This window comes from Teleopsis dalmanni, chromosome X, assembly GCF_002237135.1.
Source record: "Teleopsis dalmanni isolate 2A chromosome X, ASM223713v2, whole genome shotgun sequence".
In the NCBI taxonomy this organism is placed as follows: domain Eukaryota; kingdom Metazoa; phylum Arthropoda; class Insecta; order Diptera; family Diopsidae; genus Teleopsis; species Teleopsis dalmanni.
This window is the reverse complement of record NC_051848.1, coordinates 60,437,940-60,459,802: the sequence shown is the minus strand read 5'-3', so window position 1 is coordinate 60,459,802 and position 21,863 is coordinate 60,437,940. Positions and strand designations below refer to the sequence as shown.

At 30.3% G+C, this 21,863-nt stretch overlaps 1 protein-coding gene across 1 annotated transcript; it reads left to right on the top strand.

Moving 5' to 3' along the window:
* The first annotated feature begins 16,531 nt into the window (after window positions 1-16,531).
* Window positions 16,532-18,068, top strand: LOC119688486. The gene is made up of 5 exons (XM_038103162.1): window positions 16,532-16,694; window positions 17,287-17,421; window positions 17,479-17,648; window positions 17,728-17,878; window positions 17,935-18,068. The coding sequence occupies exons 1-5, from the start codon at window positions 16,532-16,534 to the stop codon at window positions 18,066-18,068; spliced, it is 753 nt and encodes a 250-aa protein (XP_037959090.1).
* Window positions 18,069-21,863: the final 3,795 nt, after the last annotated feature.

The following is a 21,863-nucleotide window of genomic DNA, read 5'->3' as shown; positions in this document are numbered from 1 at the left end:
GAACTTAAAAAGCGGCTTTGCCTTGTCTTTATAAAGCATAATTCTGTTATTATCATCGAAATATAAAACGGAATATCAAATATAGTGCAAGTACCTATCCCAGTAAGCAATTAATACCATTTCTAATGTTTGCAGAAGTACTTCATTCTAAAATTTTGTTATATTTAGAAGTGCTTCAAAGGATTTGAGCTCCTGAGGACTACTCGACTTCGTGCATTTAGATTGAATACTTTAAATGTTCTAAGATATTCCAGCTGAATAATAATAAATGCTCGAAAACCATACGATATTCCATCTACATCTACAGACCATCTACAGACAACAAAGACTTTACAATTTTGATATATGTATTGTTTTTTATACGACATTATGAATGTTTTAAATTTTGATAATAGAACTTTAGAAAATGTAGTATATCTCTCTTTAGGATGATCCTTTAATTTCAATTATAATGAAGTAAAGTTCAAAAAACGTCGGCAAAAATATTTTTTAGTGTATACTTTCCTTTGCCATAATTCTGGTCATGCCATTGTCTCAAGCACAAGTTTACTTGAACATCAAAATGCATAAAGTTTCAAGCAGGTGAAATTATATATCAAGCTCTAATTATTCTGCTTAACTGAAGTATTCTCCATATTCATTAAATGACTTAAGAACTCATCGAAATTTTTCGGTTTCATAACTAAAACTTGTCGAACAAAAAATTCTTTTATAAATTACATACTTATCTGTTTAAGTTTCTTTCATCGTCATATCCTTATGTTTCCTAATATATAGAACAATTAGTGTATTTATATATCGTAAGGCTACTAGCTTTTAACTCGATTTTTTTAACTGTTACGCAAAAAATCAAAAAATATATAGATGGGCTATAACTACACAAGTTATTAGAAAGACCTGTCATTTTGCATGACCACAGATCATAAGTAAACTGGTTATAAAGTTATTACTACGTTTGCTCACCAGTGCATAATTACAATAAGCAGGACCTCAGTATGTCCTGCAATAATAACCATTTACCCATTGTGCATATTTGAAATCATTTCTAAGTTGGTATAAATATTACATATGTTGATCTATATATAAATACTTTTCTCCTTTAGCCTACCTACATAGACATAGCACAAGTGATTTATATCTTGATTATAATTTTGCTTGTTCGGTATCCTTCTTTATCGAGCGTCAGCTGAAATTAAGATTGAATTCAAACTCCTGCAAAATCAAGTCAAGTAAAGGAAAACTCGTAGTAATTTCACATAATCCAATAAGCGTTGCCAAACACATGAACACTAACACCATCTAGTGACAAAAAACTTCGAATACTTTTCGATATCACCAATATCAGTTTATTTTTGTTAGTTAAACCTTAGTACCATACATTTACGAATCTTGAATATCAGCATAGGTATGTGGCATAGCATCAATTAATTTCTTTATAGTACATAATAATGTAAATTAACAACCACTTCTCAATGATTTTATTCATTTCTATTAATAACAATATGACAAAAACATTGAATTAAATGAGATTATTATATTTTTAAAAAATTTATATATTATATAAAACAAAAATTTAATAATTTTATTTGAGTTATACGTATATCATTACAATTCTAAGAAGACTCATAAAATTCAAGGTTCATCAGACGCGTTTCCACTTGACTAAACAACTTTTTTAATATACATTATACATTGTGAATGATATTTTAGCCATTTCTACATGAGCCGCAATTTTTTCCTTCAGAGTTGTAAAAAAACAGCATTAAGCCTGATGGAAACAAATTGGCATCATTTTTATTATGTGCTACTCTGAAAGAAAAAATTGCGGCTATTCTTAATTTAAGTGTCAATAATATATTAAACTAAATAAAAATTGATGTTTTTGCAATTTATGTTATAGTACATTAACACTGTCTCATTTAGGCACTTGTTTATTTAACATATATTAATGAAGAAACGTTCACATTATAATGAGCTCATTTATGCAATTGATAGAACTTTTATAAAATTTACTTAATAATATATCGCACAAAAAAATTCAATCATTTACGTATATTTCCATATTTAATTAATAAAAACAAAGATTTTATGAAATACTTACTTCCTCAGTGCCTTTGTTTACAGTTCAGCTGATGTTTGTTTACATTTTACATATGAAATATATGGCAAATATTGTAATGTTTGATAGTTTCCCTTGTGGAAAATTTATTTTTAAGGGTTGCATTCGACAAGTTCCGTCTTAATTGAGCTGATTTATTGATAATGAGCTCATTTATATGAACGATTTTTGTATGGCTAATCATTCTCATTAGTTGTTATTATGAGCAAAACCATCTACATCAAACAGTGTAAATGTGCTATTATATGTATACAATAAAATAAAAATTATTTAAAAAATAATATAATAATTGAATGTATTAGACAAATTTTATTTTCTTATGAAATTGAAGCTGAAAGAAGAAATTGTTTGCTGGGATAAAACTGTAATTCCTTTTACAACTATAACGATCGTGACTAATAATATTGTTACAGTATATCAGTACTGATTCTATTATTTTATTTAGCATTTAAATTACATATGTGTGTGTGTACATATAGTTGTTGTTGCAAAGAGGGCGAAAAATATATAAAAGAAATTATGTTATTTCTTTGATAAGCAAAGAATTGACATTGTCACTATTTAAGTATTACCAGTGCGAGGTCGTTATTATGTCCATTATTAATGGAAATTGTATCTTGAGATTTACTTGGAAGCAATGATTATTATTTTTGAATTACATATGGTTTTACAATAAACTACATAAATAAATTATTTTTTTAATAACAAACATTATGTTTAATTACTAGAAAAGTACTACATATAAGCAATATATATAGATACATATACATATCTATATTTTATGAAGCTCCAATTGAAGCATATGGTTTTAAAAAATAAACCATTTTTAATTTGTTATGTTATTGTTTTGTAATTAATTCCAGTTCCATATTTTACCTCTCTCTAAAAACAAATAAATGTATGGATAAGTGGTGTTTGGGTACAGGTTTAAAATAAGATAATGGCTTGATCACATGTTTAAGACTGCATTTCCCGGCTACTTCCGTGGTTACTAACAGAAAAATTTTACTTAAATTAATTGATTAAATTATATGCATGGTGAGTTTACTTTTAACTTTTAGAAGATTGGACTTCAGAATTCCGAAAAGACATGAGTAGAGTCGAGTAGTTGTTGTGATTTATTCCATAACTTGTTAGAGTGCCTGATTCATTTTTCTTGATTTATTTGATTTCTATTCTAATTTAATTTTAAGAGTATTTACGCTCTTGAATTCTGAAAAAAATGTAAATCTTATGGGTTATGTTTAAACGTACGTGGCAATCCCGGCTTTGAGCCTATTAAGTTATTTTGAGATATCTACCATTGTTTTACTGCACCCAGGCGTCAATTATAAAAGAGTAGAAAGTAGATCACCAATTATGCAAAACTCGATTACAATCGTTATTTTTACTTTTTTTGAGAAAAACCAAATTAAAAATTTTTATAAATTTGAAAATTGTGAAAAATATATTTCAAAATTACACAAAACTCTTTTGAGAATACATGAAGAAAGTATAAATAAATTTGACTGCTTGACAATGCCAATATGTCAGCAGGAAACTTTAGCGAGAGACTTACCATATTGTTGTTTTCCATACTTCGGAGCGGCTGAATACACCTGTTATAAAAGAAGATGAGCTCAAAAAATTTAAATAGTACATTTTATAACGTTATGTATGCTCTTTTGCGCGATAACTCTGCAGATAAACATTCCTTGTAAAAAAAATCATCAGTCAATTGAAACTCATTTCGTCATTAAGTACAATCCATTATGCCAGCATCTGACTTAATCATATATTTTTCGTAATCTTATAGCTGGATGATCTTCAATTTATTAACTTTTGTCTTTTGAGCAAGATCGTCTGGAAATGTTTTTCTTATAATAGTAACTTTAGTTTAGGGAACAGAAAGAAATCATACGAGGTCATACCAGTCGAGAGTGGTGTTTGGTGCTTGATCGATCAACGATCAACGGTGCTTGCTAAAAACTTTTGCACAACGATGACTTTATAGCCTTTCAATGCACTATTTACAGACTAACTTACAGAAAACAAATGTGATAAGTGATTTATTTGAAAAACACGAATATTTTTAATTATTTATTACCTGCGAGCTTGGTGCAATCCTCTATATAAGTGCATTAATTAATTAATGAATGTTGGTCTGATGTTCTTCGGGGTAGGAATTTTTTGTTATGGCTCTTCTACGCATTTTTCGTTATCTTACGATGAATATCTACATTCCATAAGCCGTGCATTACGTCAAATATATTTGTCTGGCAATATCTTACGCTGAATTTTTGTGCTATCTAACGTTGTTCACATAATTAGGACGGTGGGTGAAGTTTATGAATTTGACTTAATGCTATTAGTGCAATAGAGCATATATTTTGAAGAAGTTCTTTCATTAATTGTTGAATTATTTACACTTGATCGCCATGTTTTTCTTCATTTGAATTTGTAGCAAGATCATTGAAGAGATGATAAGAAGATCTGAAGATTTGGGCATAACTTTAAATAGAGAATATATCGTTTCTGGTAGTGTGATCATTAAGGATTCATATACTCCTATTATTGTTCGAATGTTTTTGTAGTAATTGGTTTTATTAACCAAGAATGGCCGAAAAACAACATTTCGTGCTTTATTCCATCAACAAAGTGGCCACCGTGTCGACCTGATTTAAACTTTTTAGATTTCTCAGACAATGGGTCAAAAACCACAAAGCTACTTGCGGGCAAGCGGACGATAGTTTCATTGGCTGTTTGAAGGCCATAATATATGCCAGAAGTGGCCATATTAAATTAAAATAAATTAACTTTAAAGTTTAAAGTTCTTTTCGCATATTTTCATTTATCTATCATTAAATTTAACAAAACTAAACAAAATAGAGGGTTTTACTTTATTGTAATTTTCGTCAGCAACCCTTTATAATATAATGAGCTCATTGAATATAATCTGCCAGACTTTTTTATAAGAAGAATAGCATCGATATCAAAAAGCAGGGTAATCAAGTCAACCTTAGGAAACACAACGACTACAACAAAAACTGCCATAGGTTGCCCCTGAATAGCGTGCAATCTTCATTAATGTGACCTATATTTAAATACAGCATAAACCGATCTGTATATCGGATTTCAAACATCAGAAGAGGCATTCGATGTAGCACTTATTGATTCCTTTACAATATATTGTATAATAATCTCTTCTTGATGATTTGATATATTTGTTATTAATATCTATATGTTAAGTATATTGAATCAAATATTAATACTTTTAAAAAAATTTATTTATAATGTGAAGCAATGATTTAAAAATTTTAATAAAATACTTGTATTCATCATTATGCATTAAATCCATTGTATCCATTAGCGTTTCCACTTGACTTAACAACTATTTCAATGTTTATTATAAATTACTAATCGCACTTTAGATATTAGATATATTTTCAATTTAAATAGGATGATATATTATATAGATATATATATATATATGATAACATATAATATATTAATTTGTATTATTATAGAATAATAATATTTTTAACACATTTATGAATCAAATGAGGTATGCTTTCCTTAGTTTGAGTTATTTGTAGGTTATAAAAATACGATTCACAAATCTCGGAATATTATGTTAATTACGGCGTTTTTGCTTGCTCCTCTCTATTAAGCTATTATAAAATATATAATTACACAACATAAAGATATCACACATGTAAACTGTAATAGTAAATATATGGCATATAATTATAGAATAGTGTTAAACAAACATTATTGGCTTAAGGAATTTAAGCTTCATTGTTTGTTGTATTATGACAACAATCAGTGAGTAAATCAGACAGTTTAAATCTATTTTGAATAATAAATTTCATTGTAAATACTTTTTCTTTTTATAACGTTAAAAAAAATTATTATTGTATAATAATACACTGAAAATTGGTTTTTATTAAAATATATATGAGTTTGTATTATATACTTAACTTAAATTGAATGTAAACCCATGAATAGCCGCAATTTTTTCTTTCAGAGTAGCAAAAAAATACTCGCAACTTACGAAAGAAAACATGTGAAGCAACAACAATGCTCTTAAAATCTTCAGAGTTAGGTGTTACTCTCAAAAAATTTTACGTTTTAAGTTTCAGTGCAGTCAAATATATACACTGGAAATGTGTTACAAAATTTCAAAATTATCCACTAAAATCACGTGAGCATTTCATTTACTAATAAATTCAAATACATAAATAAATTAACTAATTTAAATATATAAGATAAAAATGTTTAACTTTGCCCTTCTAATAATTATTTTGTTTTCTTTTATTTAATTAATTAATTTAATTATTAATTAATTTTTAGTGTTTACAATTTTTATATTGTACACAACACAATCAAAAATTTATGTCAATAATAAGTATTTAACATACTTTAAAGGTGATGTCAATTTGTTTTAACCAGACTTAATCTTGTTTTTTTACAAGTCTGAAAGAAAAAATTACGCCTAATATTACATTCTCCAGTCTCTAGATAAGTTTATTATTTTTATGTTATATTTATTTTGTGGTGGTTTTTCGTCGTTCTTAAAAAAAATTAATATAAATAAATAAATTAAACGAAAAATAAATATTTTAGGCGGGATATTAATGGTTATTTATATATTTTCCAAGTATTTTTCGTTATCCGATCGGCTGGTCATATTATGCCATATAAGTATATATTTTTAAAGCTGTGGTGTATTTGTATTTTTTCTCCTTTTTTAAAATAATATACACATAGTAGAAAAAGTCTGCGTCCACCCACAAAATTTTTCTTAACTTTCGCATAACTTATTTAAGTTTTACTAAAATTGATTTCTGTTTTCTAAATATATTTTAATCAAAAACAGAACAATGAAATTCAAATATTAAAAATTAACAATTTTGTGAGTGAACGCAGACTTTTTCTACTATGTGTATGTATTCTCTTAACGTAAAGCGGGGGCATGTAGATTCAAAATTAGATACTTTTAAATCAATATAATTTGTATATAAAGTTTTTTACTTTACCTTTAATATTTCAGCAGACATTAATCACCGTTATTATGAGTTAAATACTTTCTGGTTAGCTCAAATTTTTGACGTCTATATATTATTATTTATAAATTAAAGAAAAACAACAGTTATACAATTTAAAACAATATATATATTTATTATAATTACATCTCTCTCCAAATATATTTCTAATACGAATGTATATACTTAAAGTTAAAAATTATTTAATTACAATTTTAGTATAACTTATATTATTCTTTATATACATTAATATATATATATTTATATATATATACGAGTATAATAACAATCAGCAATAAATACACTGGTACATAATTTTTTATGTATAAAAAAAATTAAATCCTACATTAAAACTTGACTTTGGCACATTTTTACACACGCTTCTTACTCTTAAGAATTATTTTAAAATTAAGTACTTAATTCATTTTTTTATTAACTTGTATATAATTATATATATAATAATTATGCATTATTAATATATTTATGTTTTTATAATGTTTTTAAGGTAGCTTTTAGGGTGGCTAATCTAACTTAAATTTATATTGGTGGCAATAAAGTATTCAATTCCTTGATATATACGACAGTATGTTGTATCTTAATAATATAACATTTATATATGATATTGGGTTTGGTGTATTAAAGCCGATTTATGTGTCTTAAAACATGTTTCAATTAAGTTAATATCTATAAATTTTAAGTATTAGTAATACTATTAATTATTATTAATAATTATTTCAAATAATATGACAATTATAACTCAATTATAGATATAAAACAGATCATTTAATGTAATCGATTAGAATAAACATAATTCATACTCTTCCGTAATATAATATCTAGTGATGTTACAAATCTTGGAACTTGCTTAGAAGAGATCTCAAGTATCTAAACACTCGAATGGTTATGGTTATTTGTATAATAAGAGGACCCAATAACATAAGCTTTAAAGTAATACTAAAAATATTAGAAAGATTCATCTTTTACTACATTTGTTAGAGTTGTAATAAATTTAGCTCAATATATGCAATATATTCATAGGTGTTTTGTTTTTTTATGCCATAATAAAAATACTTTTTATAAAAATTGAATAATTAAGGTGGCTAATCTTATTTAATAACATTAAGTCTCCTACACTTAATGCCAACGGTGTTTCGTTAAATAGAAAATATAAAACACTTCATAATAAGTAAAACTGTATATTTAAACATTGGAAGACCTGATTACAAACACAATATTAAAACATCCATGAAAAGAAACTACTCAGCATGTTAACTTAAGAAGTAGAGAGAATCGACTAATTATAGTTAAAACTAGTTGACAATATTATATAATATTTATTTAATAAAGAGATCTAATTATCTCCCATATTACTTAATGATTTCTATATAATTAATCAACACCAAGCCTATCGAAATATGAATGGGTTATAAAATCATATACTAGATTGCAGCAAAAAGATGGTAAAGTTACTTTTTAACAGAACTCCAATGCTCTAGAAGTACAACAATATAGCACCCAATAAAATAAAATTAGATGATTGATATAAGGCTTCATCTTTTGTAAGCATAATGTAAAGAGACAACCGCTTATTTAAGGAATGGCATACGAAGCAACAACACTGTTGACTAATTTAATCAGTTATCGAATTATCGGATTAACAGCTTACATCGTAGGGCTGCCAAAACTTTTTTGAGTGTTGCCACATAATGCTTATTTTATGTTGTTTTTTCCAACGTGCTTACAAAAGATTATACCTATTAATATTAAAAGTAACTTGAAATATTTAATTTTTGCATAATGAAAATAACGTTAAGAACGTAATAACAATATTAGTAATAATAGAATATAAAAATATTTAAAATATTTCCTTTTTTTCTTTAAATCTTACTAAAATGGAAATCTAAGTAAAAAACCAACAAAAAAAAATTGTCTAATATGTTCGCTCTTGTAAAATAAATTCATTTTTGTTATTAATAAACATTTAATATAATTAATTAATTTTATTTCTATTAATACAAATATAAGAATTTGTATTAATACCCCTAATTAGTACCCCTGCGGGATAGGGGTTAGAATATTCCCGCGGTAAGGTATGCCTGTCGTACGAGGCGACTAAAATCCAGCCAGGCGTCGGAGGGTGTGGCTTAAAAAGTCACAATAACCCTGAGAAGCTCTTGAGCTGAGCCGAGTAGACGCCGGCTCTGAGTAAGCGTCCACCATCCCGGGATGGCAACGAGGGACATCCAAGTGCGCGGAGAGTAGTTAAACAGCTGCGCACCATCGAGGGACACAGGAGAGTGCACTGTTCCAAGAGTGGGTAGTTGCACCATCGATGGAGTTCTTTCGTGCTCAACGTAAGAACTATGCTAGACACGAAAGTTGAAAAAATGCATGCCAAAACAGGCAATGCATTTGCAGATAAGTATAAACAGGAATTCAGGGTTTAAACACCCATCAGGATCGAGCCCAGTAAGATCCTGATTATGGCATACTGGAAGAAATTTACAACAATGATTTTCGAACTGGCGGATGTGGTATTCTGTTACCTGAGTACATGAGAGTGACATCTCATAGAAATGGCTTTCAGGTTAATGCTGCATCTTCCTCCGTCCTTTTAAAACTTGGCAAGTCTCCAAGTACGTTCGATGTCTCGTCACCATTAAGTTGGTGGTATAGGCTCAGTTGAGAGTACTCCTGGCCTGCGCCAGATCCTGGCTCTGAACACAATCTCCCATAAGGAATTGTGTTAACCCTCGCATGACCTCCCTGCTTTGCATAGATAACCATGGGGATCGTTACGAGCGACTATACAATCGAACACCGATAGCGGCTAGGAGTTTGGACCCAAAAAAACATGACAAAAGAATCAACCGATACACAAAAGTTAACGGAAGCGCCATCGCAAGATGGCCCAGGGAAGTTCACATCGGACAGCGGCACGCCAAATGTGCCATCACAAATGAATGAGGCTCCCGTCTCACCGAGCGATGAGTATATCCAAACCCTGAGAAGGGAAGAGGAGAAGACACTAGGAAAGTGTATAGCCGCCTTAATGAAGGTAAAAAACGGCATAATGCGGCAAAAAAAATGTCTCGCTAGATATTAAAGATGGCGTAAACGAACTGCAAACGCACTTTGAAAACATCAAGGCAGTGGCGAGAAAAGCACAAAGAGAAACAAATGTGATAGACACACCAAACGTGCATCGACAAAAGCGCATGGCGACAAGTCCTGTTGCGTAAAGCACAGGAAATGAAAGCGCCAAAAAGAGAAGGCAAGATAAACCTGAGGAATGGCAAACTGTAAATCGGAAGAAGCCCAAAATTGGGACTCCTACAACTACGAAAGGACCAGACAAAACAACTGTCGTTACGAAGAAAGCCGAGAAGAAAATTAAGCCAGAAGCAAAGAGGCCCAGGCCCAACAAGGATAGAGACGACGATAGAAACCGACGGGAAGTCAAACTTATGCGGATATTTTAAAGAACCTCCGTTCGAATGTCAAGCCAGATGATTCGAAAGTCAAAATTCGAGCAGTCCGCAAGATAATGTTGGGAGCTCTGCTATTAGAACTTGACAAGGGGACTAAGGCAAGCTTAGAGTTCTGCGAGGAAATAAGGAGTGCATTGCAAGAAACGGCGGAGGTAACTGGTGTGATACCGAAAACCACCATAGAGATAAGGGATCTCGATGCGCTTACGACAACGACGGAAGTCGAAGAAGCGGTTAAACGACTCATTCCAAACGGAATCGAGCGGTTGAAGGTCACGGTCACCAAACCAAATAACAAAGAACTGGTCAGAGCTTACGTGCAACTACCCACCGTAGCAGCTGATAAGCTTCTCGTGAGAGGCTCGATCATTATTGGATGGGTCAAACCAAAAATGCGGACGCGCACCGAAACAAAGCGTTGCTTCAGGTGCCTTGGTGTAGGGCATATGCAGAGAAATTGTAAGGGTCCAGATAGAACAAACCTCTGCATCAAATGTGGCGCACCTGGATTTTTTTCTATAAACTTACAAAGAATAATAATTCGCAGTGAGTGCTTATAAAACCTTTTTTTAAAATTGAATTCAATTATATTTTATGGGGAATTGTATTTCCCTTGACTAGATATATTCTTAAATATTTTTAATCAAAAATCTTGTAGTTATGTATAGTGCTCTATACAAGGTAATCAATATCGCGCAGCTGACATTTCCTCAACACAGAAACTCGGAGGATCTACGCTCCAAAAGAAGTTCAGAAAATTAGTAGTACAAATAATTGTTGATAATACAAATTTCTACTTTTGCGATATCAACATCATACGACCGTAGTGATAAAGATACGGAATCCTGGTGCTACATCTGCAGAGTAACATCTACAATTGCGAGATCAGTATATATGCAAGTTAATACCCTGCATTCATATAACGGCACTTTGCCTTTTCATACAAATTTTGTATCTTAAGAATGAGAGTTAAGTACCTCAAATACACACTACACAATATTTATTTATCTAAAAATCCCGTTACAATTAATACATAGCTGACACAGCATATTCTTTGTTTACACAGCTGCATCCAGAATTTAAGGCTCAAGATCAGTTCATATAAAAATTGCTTAGCTCCATAAATTTTAGTTTTTATTATAAACAATAATATGTAGTTTTGTTAAGCTACAAACTGTATTGTAGCTAAGTACTTCAAATTAATATATACAATTGGCTTAGGATAAGAAAATTCTAAACTGTATCTTTAGTTTTTAAGAAACGATGAAATAATAAAGTCGACTTTTTTAAAAAACTCGCTAGAGTAAAAATAAAATTAATTTGCGCACTCAGTTATTGCGCATTAAAATATCTGCAAACGCCTTGTGCGTTTTATTATCAAAATATTTGAAAACGCCTATGTGCATTGCTTCAACGCCTACACTTTATATTGCAACACACAATGTTGCAAAAGATAATAAAATTGTTTTCTTTTCAAGATGCAATTATCTTGCAGAAAAGATATCAATATCATTTCAAATATTTGATTGAAGAGATGTTCATATATTATTGGATATTAATCTCGTCATCTGGCTACTGACGCCAAAGCTAAAGACGCTTACGAGGCGCTTTAGAAAATAGAAGCTCCAATCCTATAGGATGGAGAAAAGACGCTTCTAGAAAATTCTTAGGAATTTTAGAAGCCTAAATCTAATTGGATAAAATCCAATTTAATAATTTCAATAATAACTTCAGTTATTGAAGATAAAAACTTTAAGAGTCAGTCTATTCCAAGCATTCAACACGTTAAGTCTCGAAATCGACCTTTTCGGAATAATTAATTTTGTAACATGTCATATATATACAGTGGCTCACAGCTTATTTGATGCAAGCAAAAATTTTTTGAAAAATGTTGTTTATTTCAAAATATTTTGCAAAATTAAAAAAACAAAGTATGCAGAGTTATTGTTTATAGTGTGTTTATTCATTTAAAAAAGAAAAAACCCAAAAATCTTTTTCCATTCCTTAGTAATGCATCAAAAACCAAAACCAAATGAAAAATTCATGTCACAGCTTAAATGATGCAGTTAAGAATACCGTTATTTTTGTCGCCAGATTACACAGAAATTAAAATATTTTTATTCTGCGATCATTTGTAATCTAGTTTTTGAGCGAAAATAATATAAAAATTAAAGTGAGTGCATTTTGTTAACCATGGGACGGCGCACATCAATTGAAAAGCGTGAGTTAGTGTTGGAGTACTTTAAAAAGGGAATTCCCCAGCGTAAAATTGGTGAAATGGTAAATATAAGCTCTTCAACAGTTCAACACATAATTGAACGCTTCGTACATGAAAATCGCATAGAAAATAAGGGACGAAAGGCTCCCAATAAAATTTTTACAGAAAAAGAATCGAGGTATTTGGTAAACCAAATTCGAAAAAATCCAACAATTAGTGCTCCAAAGTTGACAGACATGGCCAAAATAGATTTTGGAAAAATTTGTCATCCTGAAACCGTCCGCAGAATATTGAGAGAATCAAATTTCAATGGAAGAATAGCTGTAAAGAAACCTTTCGTAAGTGCAAAAAATAGAATTAAAAGGTTGCAGTTTGCACGAGAGCATTTAAATAAGAGTCCAGCATTTTGGCGAAATGTACTTTTTGCAGACGAAGTCAAAATAAACTTATTTGGATCAGATGGAAGATCTTATGTATGGCGCGAAGTCAATTCTGAGCTCAAACCACAAAATTTACGTGCTACCGTAAAACACAGAGGTGGTAATGTTATGGTTTGGGCATGTATGTCATCAAATGGAGTAGGAAATTTGGTCTTCATCGAAGAATCTATGAATAAAAATATTTATTTAAAGCTTCTTCAAGAAAATTTGATTCAAAGTGCAACGAAATTGCAGATTGCAGATGATTTTCGCTTTTACCAAGACAACGACCCTAAGCACAAGTCAGCATTAGTACAAACGTGGTTGATATGGCAATGTCCACACATTGTCCAAACTCCTGCACAATCACCAGACTTGAACGTTATTGAAAATTTGTGGTCCGTTTTGAAGACAAATATCAGAAAACATGACATCCCCAACAAATTTGACTTAAGAAACGCTTTACAGCAAGAGTGGAGTAAAATTAGTCCAGATTATACCAAAAAACTGGTTGATTCCATGCCAAAAAGGCTTCATGCTGTTATTACTAATAAGGGATATCCAACAAAGTACTAAGTACTTAGAATTAGTCCGGAAGTTTGTAAAAATATTAGTTTTTTTGATGTTGCATCATTTAAGCTGTGACATGAATTTTTCATTTGGTTTTGGTTTTTGATGCATTACTAAGGAATGGAAGAAGATTTTTGGGTTTTTTCTTTTTTAAATGAATAAACACACTATAAACAATAACTCTGCATACTTTGTTTTTTTAATTTTGCAAAATATTTTGAAATAAACAACATTTTTCAAAAAATTTTTGCTTGCATCAAATAAGCTGTGAGCCACTGTATATTTAATTAAATAAAATAAAATATTTTTAAAAAACATTACACGCATTAGAAATTATTAATTTGTATTTAAGTGCGGAGCGTTTAGATTTTCGGTGCGCATCAATTTCGTAAATTTTTTGAGTTTTTAATAAATTTATTAAATCTAATAAATTAATAAAGGAATATTATTTAATAAAAGAAATTTGTAATGTGACGATACACGTACGGTGTGTGGAGAACAAAAGAACTTCGCCGTAAAAGTTGAACTATTCGTGTTATATTTTGTACTTCTTGTGTATTTTCATGTTTGCATGCTTTTTTTTTTGATTTCGCCGGGGTTTCGTTTGTTTACTTCGCGTAGTTCCAAGTGTATTTTTAATTAACAATTTAATTAAAACTTTATTATTTAAAAATAATAAAGTATTTTTTATTTAATAATTTAAAACAAAAGTACATTAGATATATATTATGAAATATATATTTAATATTATATAAATAAATAATGTCCATAAACGTCCATTTTTTAGAAAAGATGATGGAAAGCGTGATCGATATCAAAGATATGTCAATTTCCTTACAACTGTTCTCCCTGTTAAAAATAATCATTATAAATGTTTTGATGGTTTAGTTTATACTCTTAATTCCATACTATAATTATCCGAAAATTTCTCACCTGGAAAACCAAACCAAAACACTTTAGGAAATACATTTTTTTAGAATAATGTACATGTCAGGTCTCAACACTCATCCATCTATTAATGAAATAAAATACATCTTAGCCAGACTGGTATCAATGAAGGTTATCACATTGAACCAAATCTGTACACGACATTTTACGAAAATATTTCATAAAAGTTCATACCGTATTTTTTATAAAATTTCAGAAAAAGTACATAGAATATATAAAATTTTTTCTTAAACCAATTACTGTCGTGTGAAAAATTCTATAGATTTTGTCAACAGGCCAGTCATAAAATTTTTTTTTGTGAGTTTTTCATGATGAAAGGTAATATCCTCTATCATATACCCTGTATAATGGCACTTTACCATTACACTTAACTAGCATAAATTATGTAACGGATATTACTGATCAGCAAGGAGAACCCGAAACAATTACATCAGTTAAAATCTATGCAGGACTCAAACTTTGTCATAAATTAGAAAGTCATTTTCTTGAGAACGATTTTAATTCTAAAAGAACTTCAGAATTTCAAAAAAGGCTTTAGTCTTGTGTATCTGGTTACCGAGAATATACATCTCGGTGTCTAGTGAAAAAAACAGTGGTCGCTGAAACTAATCACCAACTACACGGTAACTCAAAAAAATCCAAATTTAAAGGAGTGCGAGGTAATATCTACGAGTGACGAAAGCTATTTTGAACCAGCTTACCAAAACAAATTTCGCATATTGTCTGATTCCGAAGAATAATGTATAAGAAATTTTGTATGTGTAAAAATTATATGTGTGAATAAAATCTATCTTAATCAAAACCCAGCAGTTCCTTAGGAGACAATTGTCGCTAGGCAATAGTACACGAAGTAGTCCAAAGGAACTAGTGAAATGACTGGTACGTGGGGATGAGTTAAATCGCGTGGAAATATAATATCTGATGAAGACTTTTCCCTTAGAAAATTTCCAGAACATCACGTCGAAAGTTATTTGAACAAAGAGTCTCCACTTGAAAAACTTAATATTAAAATGATATCACAACAACCTTTAGATTGTATGCATTTAATAGATTTAGGAGTAATGCGAAAGTTTCTTGTTCGCATTATTAATAACAAAGTGGAATTAAAAATGAGGTGCCAATTTAAAAATGCAATATCAGAGAAATTAATTTCTCTAAACAAGTGTATCCCTAAAGACTTTGTTCGTAAGCCAAGATCCCTTGATGAAATTGCAAACTGGAAAGCAACTGAGTTCAGAGAGTTTCCGTTATATACTGGCATTTGCGTTTTAAAAAATAAGATGACTTATTCTACGAATTTTTGCTGCTCCATTGCGCATACAGGTTGATGTGCTGCCCAAAGCATTACTCTAAAAATCTGGGGATTGCGCAGAATATGATGAAATTATTCGTTGAAAATTTTTCAATTTTGTTTGGTGAAAATAGTGTCTCAAACAATGTACATAACTTACTTCATATTAAAGAAAGTGTAGAAGTGTTGGGTGTCCCATCGAACAACTCATCGTACGCATTTGAAAACTTTTTGCAGAAATCAAAAAAAAATATGTAAGAAAACCAACTCAAATTCTGCAGCAAATTAGTAATAAAATAAGGGAGGATATATATTTTGATGAATCGAAAGAAAATGGAATCAAACTGTCCATTCTTGCTGTCTTAAGAATTCCATTCCCGTTAGAATAGAAAGGTTTCTACGAACTGGTGAGAACTTTGTTATATGTAGGAAGTTTTCTAATATCAGAAACATGTATGAGGAACCCATCGAGTCAACCGCATTAGGAATATGCTTGGTGGACTATGAACCTGAGACTGAAGAATATCAATTAATGTTAGCAGATATTGATTTTAAATATGTTGGTCTTACTTTCGATGAAACATCTCTTTTACTGCTACCCCTGCTACATTGTTGCAAATAATTTTAAAATATTATATATATAATAATATAGAATTAATTTAATAAATAATAGGACACTATAATTATGGAATTGGAAAAGAATTTAAAACGCGCTGCGATGTACACAAACGAAAGTTAACACAGCAGTAACCAACGTAATAATATGTAATCAGCATTATTTAGTTGAACAAATTCAATCAGCAATATTAAAATCAATAAATGTAATTATCAATATTAAAATATGTAATCAGCATTATTTCGATGAATGAAATTAATCAGCAATATTAAAATCAATAAATGTAATTATCAATATTAAAATATGTAATCAGCAATATTTTATTGCGATCGATAATTTTGCTTATTATTTATTATTTAATTAATTACTAATTAATTGTCAATTAGGCACATTTTTAGTTAAAATTAAAGTTACCTTTTAAGTGAAAATTAAATAAAGATTCAGTTTGAAAACAGCAATCAATTTGTTATTTTTTTTGAAATTATAACCGCAAGAGTTCATAACTTGAATGTGTTCAAACTCCATGTAAGTAACAAATTCAGTTAATATAACAATAGCGCATAAATTGTTTTTTTTTTTTTTCATTAAAGACAAGCTTGCAACATCATCTACCGATCATCGGTTAAGAGAGATGGAGAAGAAAATTCAATCGCTTGAAAATACTATAAGCGAAAATCACAAATCGTTAGAAGATCTGATTAAACAACAACATAATCAGATAGAAAGTAATTTAACTTAAAATTAATTAAATTTTTAATTACCTTTATTTGTTACTTTTATAGATCAAAATAAAATTATTGTTGAATTAATGGCTGAGAATAAGGCTTTAATGAAGTCATTCTTGAAGCAACAGACATCAATCGCTTCATTAAAGTCGCTATTCCCAATAAAGAGTGAGGATGCATTAAAGGAAGTCAACAGTAATATAAAAGTTGAAGTAAGGGATCAATATGTGAGTGTTATTGTGTTTGTTTGTACTACATACGAGTACTTCATTAATTAAAACAATAAATATTTCTTTAAATAAACAGGTGCCAACAATTTCTATATTATTGAATTCTTCTGTAGAGAAGAATTTGAAAAATATATTGGATGAATCGGTCGTTCTAGAGTACAATGTGGATGGCACCTACGGGAAAAAACGACTTAAGGATTATGATAATTTATATTCTGTGCTTTTAGGTAAATAAGTTTTATTAGAAAAATATCTAATTATATGGCTAAATAATCATTTTCAGATGCTATCCCAAACAGTACAGGATCGCCTAGTTGTGAAGACCAGCTAAGAAAGGCCATACAGCTTCAAAAGAAGAGGCACTTTAAAGCAGCTTCAAAACTACAGCGTAATCCCCTTAGTAATCCCCAAAAATAACAATTTATATTACTTAAACTTTTAATATTAATATTATTAATATGAATAAATTTTTATAATTTACATCATTTTACTTTATTTTTACTTTTAACATTGTTATTATTACTTTTACTTTTATACTTTTCAAATGAATTATTATTAAGTTATGAAATTATTAAATTATTTATAAAGTTGAATTATTGAATTATTTATTTTTAATTACATTAGGGTTCGTGTTCTCAATGAACAGGGTATGGTCATGCGCAAAACATCAGCCTATGCCTTACCAAGACCATGGTGCGTGGTACTTTATCACACCCTTCTCGAGGTGAACCTGTTTGTAGTTGATAACTTCATTGATTCAACAGAACACTATGGATCTAGAGAGGAAAACTCGATAAAACCCGTAATCTCCGGTGTTATTCGACCCGTGCCGATGAGATGAATGGCACTACGTTAGTGTGTCTCTAAACGGAGACCTCCGGATATCTGGCGCCCTCCAGATATCGACTTTCCTTTCTCCGCAACTCGTGGGTTTAAAATATGAACCAAAATAATAAAAATTTAAAAAAATCAAGCTCGGTTAAACCAAGCTCTTCTGGAACGACTAGTTCCAAGGTACCTACCGCAACTTCTAGCGGTAATAACAGGGTACCTCCTAACAAACCAGAAATCTCCACGCGTTCTGGCCCCTCTGCATGGTCGGGCTCTCCATCCAGGAGAATTTATAAAGAACGGCAAGCGGCGACTAGGCTGCTCGAGAGATATGGCAACGTCTCATTTACGTCCGAGTCTCTTAAGGCTAGATTAGCCTGGGCCAAACGGGTCCTTGATACTTCTAAGAAAGTCAAAAAGGAACCTGTACCGAAGCGCCAGCGCTCATTAGATGAGTCAGCTTCGAAGCCAGATGCCAAAAAGGCAAAATTTCGTGGCAACGCCACCACTACTAAGTCCTTTAGCGACACGCTGAAGGGCTCCATCATAATGGCGGTCATTGATGAAACTACTAATAGTAGTGAATTCACTAGTTCAAAACTAGTCGCAGGCGCTGCTGGGAATAACTAAGTTTTAAGGTATTTCGTACAGCACTATTTTTGTGCGGTAAGAAAAATATTTTTTTAATTATATTGCGAAAACTACTTTTTATAGCTACACGTGAATTCTAGATATTTATCATCCTAAAAATGTAGAGAGATTATTTAAAAAGAATATTGCTAGAAAAAATTGATGTCAACTACAGAAGTCTTATCATAAAATGCGTCTAGTTTGTTGAACTTTTTAAAATATAACTCGCACGATTTTTCACCCTAATGTATATCCTCTTTTGGATCGGTTTGCCTATCAGTTCGCCTAGAATGGAGTCCATCAGTAACTGTTAAATAAATACTTCTTTGTATTCAGGAATTGCTGATTAATCCTAATGTTAATGGACCGGCTCTAATATCAGTTCATAGAATTTATATAGAGGACAAAAAGAATACTGTTATCTAGAGGTTGCATACTGTTGATATAACACAAATATAATTAGATTGGACATTAATTGTTCAGTTTGTTTATAAGACAATTTACTTAAAAATATAGCTTTTTTAATAAAAAATATGTATCAGCAAGTTCAATAGCTATAATTGCAATCGCCATAATAATTATTTTAAAATTAATTATGGAAAATAAACAACTAAAAATAGTTGTAAACAATAATAGTCTTGAAAGTAAGAGTAATGTAAATCACGAACTCCAGTCCCTTGATATCAACAAATTATATAAAAAATATAAAATGACAAATCGAAAGACTCAGGAGAGTCTTTGAATAAAGTGTAGAGCAGTTACATATTATATATAATTGTAACTAAACAAATAATATGAAATAACATTTCATCTTTTCTTCATTGTCGGGCCTAACCAAACACTGAGTTATTGTCAGTGTCTGGGGGTCAATTCCTCAAGTGTACGCAAAATTTTGTTGACATTTTGATTTTGTTATTTCTCAATTGTGAATAGTGAGCTAATCTGTCAAAAAGTGTACACTTTTGTCAAATTTTAATCACCGTGTATTTCGCGGTGACTTATTAAAAAGCAGAAGCAAGTAAGCAAGCAACGATTATATATAAATTTGTATTATTATTTCTTTATATGTTTTAGATATGGCAAAAGGCAAAAAAGCAAGTGAGCAGCAAAAGCTTGTACTTGTGAAATTTATGGAAAACAATATTGAATTTTGCAACGATAGGTGAGGTGAAGTAGAAGTTTTATGTTATAAGAAACTTTACAAACTTTACGCATATTTAAGAGTTATAAACAAATTGCAATATGCAGAACATCAATTTTAAATTTAAACTTGAATGTTTTGATGCTGCTCATGCGAACACAAAAGCGTGGAAAGGTTTGAATTAAACTTAGACGAATTACCATCGGTAGTTATTGGAAACTCAATTATTAAATATAGTGCATCAGTTAAATGTCTAGGATTTAATTTGAATTCAAAGTTACATGCCTCTGATCATATCAATCATGTCGTTAGGAAATCATTTATTTGCCTCAGATATTTGAATTTATCTGCTAAGTATACCCCTGTCCATGTCCGTGGCTTATTGGTCAAACAACTAATATTGCCTATAATTACTTATGCCGCGTTGGTGTACTGTAAACTTGACTGCGAGTCCCTTGCTAAACTGAGAACTGTAGTAAACTGCAGTACTAGATACGTCTACGGCCTTAAACGTTTTGATCATCTAACAGTTTATAGAAACGCTATACTGGGTTGTGACATTGAGCAGTATTTAAATATTCGAATCTGCCTATTTCTGTTTAAATTGAAAACTACTAAATATCCTGAGTACCTTTATAATTGCTTGCAGCCTATGCGTTCCAACAGATCTCTTCTTTTCATAATTCCAAGATTTAATGTTGTTGCTACCACTAGGTTTTTCTTTATTCATTCAATCCGATTATGGAACGCTTTACCAAGTTCCACCCGAAATGCATGTAATTTAAATGTTAATTTTAATTTAATTTCTATACTTCCTTATCATTATATAATAATATCCAATTTGAAGTTATAGCACACTTATATTTTAACTCAATTTTATTGTATGTTCTAATATTTGTAATTTTCTAAATAAATTATACTTGAATGAATATGTTAAGTCAATTGGGTACTCTTATACTTATTTTAATTTCAATTATTTAACATTTATTTACAACCAAAAAAAAGCTCTTAATAGCCGCAGCTTTCCATTTGTTTTGTTTTTGCTATTATTAATAATATGTTTTAATAATAAATCAGTGGTACGTGAACCTCTCAACAAAAAAGGTGCATTTGGATTTTACTATCTTTATATAAAATCAAAGAACTGAAAAAACTATTAAATTAAATAGTTTTCGATCAGAATATATTGTTAGCTTTTAAGTTAGTTTTTAAGATAGTGCAATAAAAAGCATGTACTTAATGCACTTAATATTATAAAAAAAAAAATATTACGCAAGCTCAAGCGCAAACTCACTCCTTGGAGTTATGAGGAGTATATCAACAGTATGGACAGCTCTAGTAAACGAGGATTTTATAGCAGAGTTCTCGAGAAAATACGAAATGGATGAAAAATCTCGAGTGGCATTACTCCTTTCACAAACCTTGAAAAGCTGTCAACAAGCAAGTACAAAGCTCCAAGACTTATACAAGCTAGGCACCCAACATTTAACCTGGCTTATGGACATTATATCAAACCACTCGAGCGAAGCCTTAAATACGACTTCCGTATCGGCAAAGGCACTTATGACGAGATTGGAGCCAAAGTTGACAGACTTAAGCGAAGATTTTAA

Bases quoted from the DNA above. Each gene is read 5' to 3' on its own strand.
- LOC119688486 (XM_038103162.1), top strand. From the start codon at position 16,532: ATGTATGAGGAACCCATCGAGTCAACCGCATTAGGAATATGCTTGGTG. The intron at 17,649-17,727 runs GTGAGTGTTATT...TTAAATAAACAG, and splicing joins TTGAAGTAAGGGATCAATAT to GTGCCAACAATTTCTATATT. The intron at 17,879-17,934 runs GTAAATAAGTTT...AATCATTTTCAG, and splicing joins TTTATATTCTGTGCTTTTAG to ATGCTATCCCAAACAGTACA.